The sequence below is a fragment of the Myxocyprinus asiaticus genome, chromosome 5, assembly GCF_019703515.2.
Source record: "Myxocyprinus asiaticus isolate MX2 ecotype Aquarium Trade chromosome 5, UBuf_Myxa_2, whole genome shotgun sequence".
NCBI lineage: Eukaryota > Metazoa > Chordata > Actinopteri > Cypriniformes > Catostomidae > Myxocyprinus > Myxocyprinus asiaticus.
In genome coordinates, this window is record NC_059348.1 from 32,306,360 (window position 1) to 32,321,225 (window position 14,866).

At 40.4% G+C, this 14,866-nt stretch overlaps 1 protein-coding gene across 17 annotated transcripts; it reads left to right on the top strand.

The window, feature by feature from the left end:
- The first annotated feature begins 302 nt into the window (after positions 1 to 302).
- LOC127440470 (uncharacterized) lies at positions 303 to 11,727 on the top strand. 17 transcript variants are annotated; one of them, XM_051697069.1, is made up of 8 exons: positions 388 to 533; positions 2,201 to 2,420; positions 2,523 to 2,751; positions 2,827 to 2,887; positions 2,985 to 8,910; positions 8,986 to 9,046; positions 9,145 to 9,198; positions 9,302 to 11,727. In XM_051697069.1, exon 5 carries the CDS (start codon positions 6,895 to 6,897, stop codon positions 8,101 to 8,103), a length of 1,209 nt encoding a protein of 402 aa, XP_051553029.1. In that variant the 5' UTR covers positions 388 to 533; positions 2,201 to 2,420; positions 2,523 to 2,751; positions 2,827 to 2,887; positions 2,985 to 6,894; the 3' UTR covers positions 8,104 to 8,910; positions 8,986 to 9,046; positions 9,145 to 9,198; positions 9,302 to 11,727. The 17 variants fall into 17 exon arrangements, with proteins under 17 accessions (XP_051553032.1, XP_051553035.1, XP_051553033.1 ...); XM_051697071.1 differs by having other exon boundaries at positions 9,426 to 11,727; XM_051697062.1 differs by having other exon boundaries at positions 2,985 to 3,041; positions 3,863 to 9,046; positions 9,302 to 11,726.
- The last annotated feature ends 3,139 nt before the right edge of the window (positions 11,728 to 14,866 follow it).

Genomic DNA, 14,866 nt, shown 5'->3' on the forward strand with positions numbered 1-14,866 from the left:
AGATTACTGATATGACTGGAATATTCATCTCATGTGTATCATCATGATTATATGCATACTGTATATTTCAAAATTGTGACTGATTTCTTTAGAAGTTTAGTGCAATTTTTTCTATCTAGGATTTACAATAGTTTAACCACTGAATCCCTAAAAGCAGCTGCTGCAGTACTGATAGTATAAGATCCGTGAAGGAGAAAGAGACAGCTGATCCATAAAGGGGTTTTTACTTTATATTTATTAGGTTAAACATTACATCTGAACTCTTTTTACAACTGGCTTCTGGCGACCTCTCCTGGATATTAATGGATGTCACATCAGGCTGCTTTTTACTAACTGCTCAATACATTACACCCTTTTCCCCCAGTCCACAAACTCTAAACCCGTGGTGGAGAATGGGGCTCTCTTGTGGGGTACTTCCAAAGGGAGATGGGCTCTTGCACATCCAGAACCCCAGCAGAACTTCCTTGAAGGCCATCAACAGGGGCCTCCTCAGCTGTTGCAGGTGTTTCAGGCATTACAGTCTCAGGCAAAAGGTCAGTGTGGTCATTTGCTATTGTGATGTCATGGTAAGGGTATGAGTCTTCCCTGTAGCTGTTCAACATGTCGTCTGTGAGTTTGTCCATCATTCGTCCGGACTCTGTATGAAACTGGACCTGTAGGATCCACAATGACACCAGGCATCCATTTAGAGCCCCTGGCATAACTCCTCATGTACATTGTGTCATTTAGTTGGAAACTCCTGACATGGCCTTGACATTTCTCAGCATTCAGCTCTTGTTTGCAGTGCATGTCATTTTCATAGTCAGGGTGAAGTCGGTCCAGGGCAGTGGACCAACTCGAAAACTCAGAACTCTAAATCCCTCCCCTTTAAGTAATACATCAGCTTACTTAAAGGGGCATATACTCTTTTTACTAGCTGCTCAATACATTACAAATACCATAATTTCATGAGTCATAACCTACTGTAGTGTGTCTGTTACTTGAGACGCCAGTGTTGTAAACTTGTCGCTTACATGTTAATCTTTTGTTTTGTCCAGCAACTGACCCATGCCTTATTGTTTAAATGTTTTAACTGGAAACAAGATTTATTTGCCAAGCTTGCCTGTGTCTGTATTACTTATATATATATATATATATATATATATATATATATATATCCTGCCATTTCAACTATTCGTCTGACTTTGCCATTTGTATGAAGTGTACTTCAGTGCAGAGTGGATAGCTCAAGCCAAATGATTTTTATTCAAAGTCAGTGCTGTTAGTTGCCAAATGCAGGAACAGCCTCCTTTGCATAAACTGAGGGCTTACTCTTTTATTCAGATAAATACTGTTATCTCTCTTATGTTTTTCAAAGGTTTTTTTTTTTTTTTTTTTTTTTTTGCTTCACTCAGCAAGAGAGCAAGAACTATCACTAAACAGCTACAACTTATTAAATTAAAACAATTGCAAAGGTTTCCAACAGGCTGTTATTCTCCACAGTAAAAAGTTATCGAAATTAATACAATAAATACAAACTACTCTTTTGGAGCTGGGATGTAATGTGACTAAAAATTGTTACTGATATTAATCTCTTTAATGGTGCTCTCAGTACAAATGTTTCCAAAAATCGGATGCACTGTGACTTTTATGCTACATCCATTCAAAAAATTAAGTAAAAGAATTATGTTTTGTTCTCAGCAATGTTAGGTTTATGGTAAAAAGTGCATTAATGTAATTACTACTCGAATTTAGTAGTAGTGTAATATTTGCTCACGTCTTGCACTTGTGCACTGTTGCGCAAAGGAAATTCAGAAAGCTTAGACCGATTTTAGCTGACAAAATGTTCTACCTCTTGTCACTGATTTTCGGTGAGATTAGTCTGAACATAAACAAAACTTGAGTCATATAGATTAGAAGTTGAATGATTACAGAATTTACATGTGTAAATCAATTAAAATATAAGATAAATGGCCATACTGGCGACAACAAAAGAAAAGTATAAGGTTTGCATGGTAGCCAGTGGCATATTTGTGTCCTACTTTAATAAAAACCCTTTTGTTTATTTGTTTGGTTGGTTGGTTGGTTGGTTGTTTATTTGTTCATTCTTTGATGTGAACAGCTTAGCTTGACCAAAAGCATTAGGGGACTTATTTTACATTTTACCAGAAAATTCCTGCTTGGCATTATAGACTATAGATTTCTTTTACTCTCATTGCAGAAAGCCTTGAATTTGTTACACACCAGTGACATAACTGGACAGTGCAAGAGTTAAATACGTTCAGACAGGCAAGCTTCATTCAATAACGGTGTGGGTGTCTGACGGATGATAGTTGCACAACAGTCTCATCTCAGCAGACAGCAAGAAATGGCAATGTCAAACAAAGAGGGGGCAGAGAGAGAGAGAGAACAGAGACACAGAGCTGGGGGATGGGCAATACGTAAGTCACAGAAACAACAGCAAGTGACCTTGTAGTCTTCATGTAGAATGCATCCTGAAATCCTGCTCTCTACTAGTTTTTTGTATTCTTTTGTTCCCGCAGAGAGTCCCCATACCCTTAAACACTAAAAAAATGGTTCCAAATGTGGCAGGGTAAGTGGTAACTCCACCTCCCCTTCCTGATGATTAATCAGTCAGGTAGCATTGTTTGATTTTTTTCCAATGGCTTATTAGCGTTAGGGACAGAGTGTATATATAGATTGCGTTCTTCCACCAGGAACTGTCATTGAGTAACCGCCCCTTTTCCGGTGTTACACGTCATTGTCAGAGAGGTAAGGCTATCAGCTATGTGGCTAATGAATGCTTGTGTTTGGTGTGTTGCCTAACGTTAGCCTGCTTGTTTGTAGTGGGGTTTGGAGAGCCTTTGTTTTCTGGCCATTGGCGGGTTTGATCGTTGCCCATCCACAGGTAGGAAGATCATTTTGATTCCGCATTAATGCGCTCACTTCCCCTTCCTGGGGAAGGTTTACATATGACAAACTGTATGTTTGCTTTTCCTCTACAGTGCGTATTTCTGACTAGTTCTGTGTTGATCTGTGTTTGACGCTTCCTCGCGCTCCTGGTATGTAGTCCTTCTCATACGATTGTTCTAGAATTAATATTTATTATAATCGTAAATATGTTTGTTCTAGGCAACCTGAGTGCATTCTCTGTCTTTCAAAGAGGGTCCCGTTGCAGGGGTTGTGGGGAACTCGCTGTCTTTAGGACGCTGCTGTTTTGCTTCACTCTTTTGTTTCATTTTTCTTTGTTTTGTTGACTTGGTTTAATTTAGAACACTTTTCGACAGCAAATGGAGCTGCCACTCGTCATCTTAGGCCAGCGTTTCACTATACGCTTAATGGTTTCTGGCCTTTCAGTTATTGTGGCCAGTGTGTGAACTAAATGGCAGTTTTGTGACCCGCTTTGGACTTGTGGGAAGTCACAGTATCCTGTTTGGCTCCTCTGAACTAAGTTGCAGTTGCAGCCCATGCGGTTTGAATTCATTTGTTTCTTAAGTGTTTTTGATCTTTTTCCTATTGTGTGTTGTGTCCCTTGAATAGGGCAATAAATGTTTTAGATTGTGTAATAAAGAAACCATTATTTTGTACACCTGCATCTCCTGCCCTGTTAATGGAACTGGGACTTGTGTGGCCTCATTATTGGTCTTTACTTGAGAATTCCCAGGGCGGAAGTCCCTGGGTGGCATAGTCATTAGTTTAACCTTGGAATGTGAATTCCTTGAACCCTCCTTTGCCACAAAGTGGCGTAGTCGGCAGGATTGTCCAATATTTTGGGCGGAGAGATGGGTGTTAATTGATGGAGATCTTGGATTGGTATTTAAAATTGTTTTGTGTGTGTTCTATTTTCTTGTTGTTTTTTTTTCTTTCTCTCTTCTCCCCTTAGAAGCAGAACAGCAGCACCCGTTTGACAGGTGGGTAAATTGAGTATTCGTGCTCTCTAACTGTGTTTTTCCCTTGGTGGATTCTTAATTTGGGGTAAGTGGAAATTATTATTATGGAGGAGGAACTCCAGCAGCTTAGGGAGCTGGTGGCACAATTGAAAGCAGATAACGAAAAGCTGCATCAAGAATGTGCCCCTGCTGTATTACCAGGGCCGAGTACACCCCCTAGTGAGTCTGGTGCATTGCCTGCAACGGCCCAGTCTCAATCGGTTGGTGCTGGTGCTGGCTTGCCCGAGCAATTTGGGACAGAAAGTGCCCCAAGTTTAATGGCAAGTCAGGCATTAGAATTAGCGAGTGGATTGAGGAGGCTCAAGCTTACATTCGTATACGCCATCTAACAATTCTGATCAGGCCTTCTTTTTGTTTGACCACCAAGAGGGAGAGGCACGGGAGGAGATCCGGTACCATCCTATAGTGAACGGAGGGACCCGGGGAAAATATTTGCAGTGTTGCATGAGGTGTTTGGGTGTTCCGCATCTCATGTGGCCTTGCAAGAGGTTTTCCTTTCAAGAAAGCAACAGGAAGGGGAGAATCTGTTAGAGTTTTCCCTTGCCTTAATGGGCCTCATGGAAAAAGTTGAACAACAATCTGTCATTGCGTTGAATGCATGCATTTTATTGCGTGATCAATTTGTAGAACATGTCGCTGATAGTGCTCTTCGGCGAGAACTCAAACAGTTAGTACGTCGCCAACCATCAGTTACACTATTAGAGGTGCATAGTGAAGTGATTAGATGGGAACGAGAAGGAATGCCTGGGGGTGCGAGGGGTCGTAGTCAATCCGTCCCGTTGTCTTATGGTATTCAGTATGAGGTTCAGGGAGAATCACCTTCTGCTGCATGTGGTCCTTCGACACCCTCTGAAATGGTCGAATTGAGAGAAATGTTGAAAGCGCAACAAAATCAGCTAAATCAGCTTACTCAGAGTTTCGCTCTGTTCCAAGATTCCCGCTCGCATTATTGATCCTCTCGTTATGGCTCTGTAATTTGCAGACATTGTCAACAGTCGGGCCATTTTGCTCGAGAATGTGATGAGAAACGTGTTTATCGTGTCCTCCACTGGTAGCTCCCTTATCATCGCCTTTGCCTATGGATGGCCCATCGGCCATCGGAAAACTAGTCCCCACCGAATTGCAGAGCCACAGCTCGGTTGGGGGGCCTATCAGCTCAGGTATGTTAAATGATGTTGGTCCCGCTCCCCATTTAATGTCATCGTGCCCTCATCTTGTGGTTTGTATTGGGGGGATCCCAATCCCTTGCTTAATCGACACTGGTTCTGTGGTGTCTACAATAACTGAAAGCTGCTTCTTTAAGAATTTTGAACCATGGGGGCAGGATCGCCTGCAATGTTGTCAGTGGTTGCAGCTCAGGGCGGCTAATGGTCTTGCTATTCCCTATATAGGATACATGGAGCTGGATATTGATTTATGTGGTAAAGTAGTATTAGGTTGCGGAGTGTTGGTGGTCAAGGGTCTTCCCGGTGGTTTGTGCACTCAAGTTCCTGGTTTTCTAGGGATGAATGACCTTAGTCGGTGTTACCAGGAACTTTTTGGGCAGCATGGCCCAACCCTCTTTAATCTACCTATAGTATCCGAAGCTCCTAGTGTTGTAATACAGGCCTTACAGCATTGCTGCCAAATTAATGCACAAACCTCTGGGCCAGTGAGTAAGGTAAGGGTACGAGGTCATAGGGCGTGTCACACTTCGGGCGGCACAATGCAAATCGTAGCAGCAATGTGTGCTGAACAGTATTCTGGTGAAGCTTTGCTGTTTGAACCTCTTGATTTGGGCCTCCCTGCAGGGTTGCTGGCGTCTCCAGCCCTAGTACCAGTGATTCGAGGCACTGTTCACATACCCATGGTTAATGTAGGCACTGTGAATGCATTGTTGTATCCCGGCCTGCTGGTAGGTACTTTGAGCAGTGTCTTTGTGACTTTGTTTGCCTAGAGGGATTATAGACGTTAAGACAGTGGCCACTACTTTTAGCTCCCATGTCTTTCAGAGCGAACCCACGGTTCCTGAACAAATCGAGTCTGTTGATTTGACTGCTGTGTCACAGGACGAACAAGATCAGGTTAAGGTACTGCTCCAAAATTAGCAGTCAGTGTTTTCGGCTTATGATGATGATTTGGGGTGTACTGACCTGATTTCTCATGACATCCCTCTTACAGATGATACCTCAGTCCGGCAGAGGTATCGGCGGATACCGCCTTCCAAGTATGATGTTGTAAAGACTCACATCAACCAATTTCTGGAGGCTCAAGTAATAAGGGAAAGTTGCAGTCCTTACGCTGCCCCTATTGTCCTGGTCAAGAAGGACGGTAGCCTGCGCATGTGCGTAGACTACCGCAGATTGAATTCAAAGACTCAGAAGGACGCATTCCCTTTGCCTCGTATTGAGGAATCGTTAGATGCCTTAACAGGAGCCCGCTGGTTTTACACAATGGATTTGGCCAGGGGTTACAATCAGGTGCCAGTCACCGAGAAAGATAGGGCCAAAACTGCTTTCTGCACACGTTTGGTCTTTTTGAATGGAACAGAATGCCCTTTGGGCTCTGTAACGTCCCTAGTATGTTTCAAAGTTTGATGGAAAGGTTGTTTGGAGACCAGCAACAGCAGTCTTTTATATCTTAATGATATAGTGGTTTTCTCTTCCTCGGTGGCCCAACATTTGGAACGACTAGAGGTCATCCTGAGTCGGCTGCGGCGTGAGGGTTTGAAAGCGAAATTGGGAAAGTGCTCTTTCTTTCAACAACAGGTAAAGTACTTTGTGCATATTGTGTCATCTCAGGGTGTGGCCACAGATCCCAGTAAAGTGGAGGTAGTGGCACAGTGGCAACATCCCACTAGTATCACAGAGTTGCGCGCTTTTCTGGGTTTTGCGGTTTATTATCGACGTTTTGCAGAAGGTTTTTCTAAGTTGGCGGCCCCTCTGCATAAGTTGGTAGCAGAATTACATAGTAGTCGATCTCAGCAATGGGCAAAGCAGAGTTTTTCTACTGCTTGGACTGTTCAGTGCCAGGAAGCTTTAATTCCCTGAAAGGTAAGTTCACCACAGCCCCGGTTCTGGCATATGCAGATTTCTTCTTGCCTTTCATCTTGGAGGTGGATGCAAGTCATAGGGGGTTGAGAGCTGTTCTCTCCCAAGAGCAGGGAGGTAAGGTGAGGCCGATTGCTTACGCGAGTCGCAGGCTTAGGCCCACTGAGTGCAATACATCAGCGTATAGCTCAATGAGATTGGAGTTTCTGGCACTCAAGTGGGCCATGGCTGACAAGTTTTGGGAGTATTTACTGGGGCATAAGTGTACTGTGTTTATGGATAACAATCCTCTTAGTCCTTTGGCATCAGCTAAGTTGGGGGCTATTGAACAGTGTTGGGCTGCCCAGCTCTCCGCGTTTGATTTTGAGGTTCGTTATCGATCTGGGAAGAGTAATGGTAACGCAGATGCTCTTTTCCGGCAGCTCCCACTGAGTAGTGAAGAGGTAACTGGGCTGCTTCCAATTGCGGTGATTCCTGGGGCCGAAAGGCAAGAAGTAGAGGCTGAATTGGCCCTTTTGGCCACCCAAGCTGTTATGACTATTCTGCCCAGTCATTCACCTGCTGACATGAGATGCCTGCAGGAGTCTGACTTACTTATTGGGGAAGTACTGCCATTTTGGCAGCGTAGGGTGTTTCCCAGTCATCAAGAGCGTCGGTCATTGTCTAAGGATATGGTGACCTTACTTCGTCAGTGGGACTGTTTCGTGGAAAAGGAAGGGGTCCTGTATCGCGGCATTTTCCGTCCTGACGGGAGGGAGGAGCTCCTGCAGTTGATCTTGCCCTCCAGGTTGAAGTGTGAGGTTCTGACTGGGCTACACCAGGAGCATGGACACCAGGGCATTGAGCGTATAACTGAACTGGTCCGGCAGAGATGCTATTGGCCCAGTATGTTCAGAGATGTGGCTCACTGGTGTCAGGAATGTGAGCGGTGTCAGCCTGCAAAAGATGCCCGACCAGTGGCCTCTAGTTTCATGGGACATCTGTTGGCCTCAAGGCCTAATGAAATCTTGGCCATTGATTTTACTGTCCTTGAGCCCTCTAGTTCAGGGTTGGAGCATGTCTTGGTGATGACTGATGTCTTCTGCACGTCCATGATGCACCACTGGGGGAGGGCCAGTTGGTCTATCTCTGCGATTATGGCGTGAGAGGTCATGCTAAGATCAGGGACCTGTGGAGCCCAGCGGTGTATCAGGTAGTCAGGGCACCCAGGGAGGGGGGCTCCGTGTATACTACTGCACTGGTAGAAGATCTGTGTAAGAGGAGGCAGGTCCATAGGTCATTTTTAAAGCCCCGAATCCAGAAGGACACTCTTTCATTCCCCCTGTTGAAAATCCTCAGGTTGATCAGAGCTGGAGGAGGCTGATTTGTTGGTTTTAGTGCCAGAAACCTCTCTGGTCTTTCTGGAGCGAGTATGTGATGACCCCCAGAGTTTTGTGGTGCCTCCTGAGATCGCAACCGGTGTATTAGAAACTTTGGAACAGCTGGAAGTTGAGGTATCTGAATGATATGTACCTTTTTCCACAACAGTGGTTGGACCCCTGGTGGGGGAGGGAGCAGTACGGCGCTCACGGCAAGCTACGGCTGGCCAACACTCTAATGTCTATCATCTTCCACGGGCAGTGGGGGGGATTGGGACAGCAGATGTGTCCTCTTCTGAGCCAACATCCAGCTCTGTTTCTGTTGTCTTTAGGCCTTGGGACTAACTTAGGGGGGTGGAGATGTTTCGAGTTATCGTTGGGGCTACGATAGAAAAGTAGGGGTAGAATGTGGCAGGGAAGTGGTAACTCCATCTCCCCTTCCTGATGATTAATCAGTCAGGTAGCATTGTTTGATTTTTTTCCAATGGCTTATTAGCGTTAGGGACAGAATGTATATATAGATTGCGTTCTTCCACCAGGAACTGTCATTGAGTAACCGCCCCTTTTCCAGTGTTACACGTCATCGTCAGAGAGGTAAGGCTATCAGCAATGTGGATAATGAATGCTTGTGGTTGGTGTGTTGACTAATGTTAGCCTGCTTGTTTGTAGTGGGGATTGGAGAGCCTTTGTTTTCTGGCCATTGGCGGGTTTGATCGTTGCCCATCCACAGGTAGGAAGATCATTTTGATTCCGCATTAATGCGCTCACTTTCCCCTTCCTGGGGAAGGTTTACATATGACAAATGGTATGTTTGCTTTTCATCTACAGTGCGTATTTCTGACTTCTGTGTTGATCTGTGTTTGACACTTCCTCGCGCTCCTGGTATGTAGCCCTTCTCATACGATTGTTCTAGAATTAATATTTATTATAATCGTAAATATGTTTGTTCTAGACGACCTGAGTGCATTCTCTCTCTCTCTCAAAGAGGGTCCCGTTGCAGGGGTTGTGGTGAACTCACTGTCTTTAGGACGCTGCTGTTTTGCTTCACTCTTTTGTTTCATTTTTCTTTGTTTTGTTGACTTGGTTTAATTTAGAACACTTTTCGACAGCAAATGGAGCTGCCACTCGCCGTCTGAGGCCAGCGTTTCTCTGTACGTTTAATGGTTTCTGGCCTTTCAGATATTGTGGCCAGTGTGTGAACGAAATGCCAGCTTTGTGACCTGCTTTGGACGTGTGGGAAGTCACAGTATCCTGTTTGGCTCCTCTGAACTAAGTTGCAGTTGCAGCCCATGCAGTTTGAATTCATTTGTTTCTTAAGTGGTTTTGATCTTTTTCCTATTGTGTGTTGTGCCTCTTGAATAGGGTAATAAATGTTTTAGATTGTGTAATAAAGAAACCATTATTTTGTACACCTGTGTCTCCTGCCCTGTTAATGGAACTGGGACTTGTGTGGCCTTATTATTGGTCTTTACTTGAGAATTCCCAGGGTGGAAGTCCCTGGGTGGCGTAGTCATTAGTTTAACCTTGGAGTGTGAATTCCTTGTACCCTCCTTTGCCACACAACTATTACATTTCCTCAACTTTAGCTTTTGTGCTATTATGGCAAGTTATTTTGTCCACTTTTGCTCTGCTAATGAAAATAGTTCCACACAAAGCCAAAGCAGGGTCAGATGTTTTGTGTTGTCACTCTTATTATTATTTGGTAAATATTTAATTTTTGCCATATTGACTGACACAAATGATTTTGTCCATCCTGAATTCTGCGATGTGACTGAAACTTTTCCAGCTGTTGTTTCAGGGTTGGAAGTGTTTAATGCTGCTACTGAAGTCTGCAATGAATTTTAGCTTTTATTTATTTCTCTCTCTCAGCTTTTGCATTTCCTGGTTCAAGATTTTATCTTGTTTTTCTAAAATGACTGCTTTTCTTTTAAGTTATAGCTAACTCCCTTGTTCATCTCTTATGTCCTTCTCTCTGTGTAGTTGATGGGGAATAAATATCAATTCTGCATCTCTTATATCTGGCTAAATTGGGGTGGTGCCTCTCTAAACAGGATGTTATGCAACTGCTTCAGAATTTGACTGCTGAACGATGTTTTTTTTAAAATTATTATTATTATTATCAACAAACCTCATAACTGTGGCCTGTAAATGTGCTGTAGAACTATAATGTTCATTGGTATTCACACTGCTGCCAGCAAATGAAGGGTTTTTGTGTCAAATATTGCTAACAGATACGGTAACACTTTACAATAAGGTTCCATTCGTTAACATTAGTTAATGCATTAAGCATCATGAACCAACAATTAACAATATATTTGTTGCACAATTTATTAAACTTTGTTTATGTTATTTAATATAAATACAATTGTTCATTGTTAGTTCATGTTAGTTTATGGTGCATTAGCTAATGTTAAATTATATTAGTTGTAAAAATGTAAAATCAAATGTAAAAATGTATATGAACTAATATAAATAAATGTTTAATAAGTATTGTTTATTGTTAGATCATTTTAACTTATGTTGACAAATGGAAACTTGTAAAGTGTTTCCGCAGATTTTGAATCTGATGTTGCACAGGTGTCATGCCTTTTGTGTGTTTAACATTGTGGAACAAAGCTAAATTCTGCTATATGTGAAAGGTAAGGTCTGAAAGGTTGTTTGTACAATACAGTTAGGGTGTCTGTCTTTTGGAGCAAATTATTCCCTATAGAAAAGGCAATAATTATGATGATGGCATAATTGTTTCCAATACTGACTGTTGCAGAGCTGTTACTTAGTATGCTTTATTTACTTTCCTTCTGCTGTCTTTTCCGTAAGTGCTCTATGTAATCATATTATCTACAAACAGCATTATTTAGTCTGATATTTATCATAAAATTCTCAGTAGTCTCAATTGTCATATGTATTTTTGTAAGAAAGTGTTTTGTGTAAGAAAGGGATGATTGAAAATAGAGAAAATTATGAGTGAAAACGATCTTCAATGTTGAAAAGAATCACTGTTCAGTGCTGAGAATCACTGAACCACTGCTGCTCAGTTGAAACCTTGTGAGCAGATGTGTTTAAAATCTGCAACATCACCAAAAGTACCTTGAGCAACACTGTGAATTACGTTTATGAGTTATTTACAAGATATTTGTTGTATGAGTTATTTACAAGAAACGTAAGCTGTTAATATGCTCAAACGCTGTTTTAAACTGAAACAATAATAAATGATGATTCCAACTGTACATACTGTAGCATTTGCAGTACACTACAAACCTGCAAAAAAAAAAAAAAAAAAAATCTACAGCAAGTACTACACAAATTATATTTTTATTTATCTTTAATTTTTCTAAATCTTTGTAATTGCTATTCAATTAATAAAATAAAATTAAGATGAGTTTAATAGGATTATCGTCATTCTGTATTGAAAAAGCTGTCAAAATATACAGTACATTTCTTTCTTACATTGCAGCTCTTGCTCTTGCAGAGTGTCAGAGTCCTCCTATTTTATCAGGAAAATGCAGCTTGAACATTTAAAGCAGAATGAATGTGCCACAGGAGCAGGATGGAGCATTCTTTGTATAGGGTCTGCCTGCCAAATTTGTGACAAAGGTAAACCTGTTAAAAGAATATTGGCAAGTTCCCCAAACTTTTGAAAATTCCCCCTTTGTCACACTTTTTAAAACAGTATTCTGTTATGCCTTCAGATTGAGGAGTTAAGCTTTGAAATAGCAAATTGTTCTTTTGTAGTTTTTTTTTTTTGTTGTTGTTGTTGTTGTTTTTTAAGTACGCAGTCAAAGAAATTTGCAACTCTAACAACATTTGCTTGATCTTGTGTAGTTATATTTTGGTTTTAATTAATACTTTACAAACACACACAAAAAAAATTACAAATAAACATACTTTTACAAATGTTTAAAAACGTGTTGGTTATTGTAAATGAAAATGTTATTAAGGTATTAATTAAATATTATGTGATTGCGGAAGGATATTTTTTTATGGCATCACTCATCTGCACGGGCTACTACAAAATTATAATGGGCAACATATTTTTCACAGGCAACTTTGTAATGATCAGAGAAAAAGCTTGAAACAGTCCATCACTTTTGTGGCACGATCATATTAAAGTATTAACTGCAATTTGTATTATTGGGGAGATTAAAACAAACTCAATCAGAGGACCAGGAAAGCTACTCTGTCCTTTCCCTCTTTTTGATGTCAGAAAGTGTTAATATTCCAGTTTTTACTAAGGGGCGATTGGGGTGGATTCAAGGTCTAAATTCATGAATAAATTATTTGAATTGAAGGAATTGCTGGTTCAACTCTGCTGCCCTGCATATGTAATGGTATGTGAAGGTAGGACATAAATTTTTTTTAAATGATAGCCTTATATAAATTAAATATTTCATGTTTTTGTTTTATTTATATTTTTCAAAAGAACATGAATTGAACTCTTGATTAAATTGATTAACATTGAGTGTATAGATTCGTCTGTTCAAATTTACATGACAAAGTATTCTGTTATGGGTTTTTTGTGCATGATTAGGTATGTCTTGCCAAGGTGTTTCACGGAAATGCCATCCTTGACTTAACTCATAGTTACTGCTTACAGCAATTTTGCATCCTCACTTTAGAGTGTGCCTGTGTGTGTGTGTCTGCTGTCAACATCACCAGTGTCCTCTGCTGTTGAAAACCCTTGTGGCAGATCTCCACTTGGGTGTGCATTTGTTGCTAGGATACAAACAAACCCCGGTAGCCTTGATGTAAATACGTAGAACAGGATTTTGATTTAGCCAAAGATTTTGAATTATGTTACAGAAAGCTTGAGTCAGTATAATGCACTTAAAGGGATAGTTCACCCAAAAATTCCAAACCTGTATTACCGGACTGGCATCTTATTGACTGACAGCCAATTAAGTTAAAGTTAATGGTGACTGAGGCTGTCAGTCACTAACATTCTACTGTACCTTATATCTCCTTTTGTATTCCACAGAAGAAAGTAATAATTTTATTATTATTATTATTATTATTATTATTATTATTTATTTTTATTTTTTGTTGTTGTTGTATTCTAATAGACCTTCTTGAGTCTTGTGCCCACCTCACTGCACGATAGTGTTGGAATCTCATAATGCAGACCATTACATAAAATGTAGATGTGGGGAACAAGCTACATTTACAAGCTGGTGGTGACATTCAGGTAACATTCGGAGTGTTGTGAATGATTGCCTTCTTCCTGGGTCACCTCTAGTCTTCGGGCCTAGCAGAAAATAAAACATGAGACAATGCGTCTCAGGGAAGTAAACATAACTTCTCAAAATGCAGCATATTCTGCCCTATAAAAATTACTGAAGCACTGAATCATTCATGATACATATGATGTGTTTTCAAATGTACTAATTAACTAATACATTACTAATGAACAGAACTGCATTCTGAGATGCATAATGGTATGGTGCACTGTGCTCTTCAAAAGGCCATGTGGCAAAAGCTGGAAAAATTATATCAATCCTCAGACTAAAATAAAGATAATCATATTTGGAAGACATGAAAGATAAGCACATGGATTTAAAATGTTGTGGAAATCAAAAATGCTATGTTGTCAGATTAAACAATGAACCCATTATGCCAGACCGTTTGCATTATATTCCACTGTTTTTCCAGCTCATGTTAAATCATGAACAGGCAGTTGCTATGGCTACCGTTTCCAGTCAAGCATTTGGAGAGCAAGAATAAAAGAGAGATGATATAAAAATGAAAAAGGGGGAGGTGCAGTGTTGTGGAGGAGGGACTGTTCTTTGCAAGAATGTTTGTCAAATCAAAATCATTTGGAAATGTATCATTTGACCCCTCATTGAGGTTAATTGGTTTCAGTTGACTGGACAAGCTATGAAATAAACTGCTTTAAAGGAACCACACAAAGATCAGTAATGTTTACAATAAATATATTTTCAATTCTTGCTTCTGTAATCTCTTGTTGTCCTGCATTTATAATCAGTATTGTTTGTATGTTGCACAGCTATAAATTCTATTCTATTCTATTCTATTCTGCACTGAAAAACTAGGTAACCTGCAATTGTTATCTCAAGGATTTATTTCTACTTGGTCTAAGCAACTAAATTACTTTTGTTGGTGTAAACTTATTTGTCATGTAAATGTGGTCTTTTTTAATTAACATTTCTCAATTGAGTAAAACCAGTTATTTAGATTTTACCAAGTTTTTTTTAGGTTACCTCACAAACAAATTTTTTGTACAGTGTATTGTATTCTATTTTACTTTATTAGTCTGTAAAAAATGTTTTGTCAAACAACCTAATGTTCTTCATGCAGTGTGCTTCTAACGTGTCCTGTGTTTATAATCAATATTGGGTATTGCACATCAGTACAACAATTTCCACTAGACCTGGTCATGTGGCAATTTTATGAAAAATAAAAATAAAATGTTTTAAGCCAAAAATGTGATGCTATCTAAATTAACTGGTTTATTCAAGTCTATGTATTATGTAATATGACCAAATCAACCCCAATACATTACACTGTAAAAATGTTTTGTCAGGTAACCTGAAAA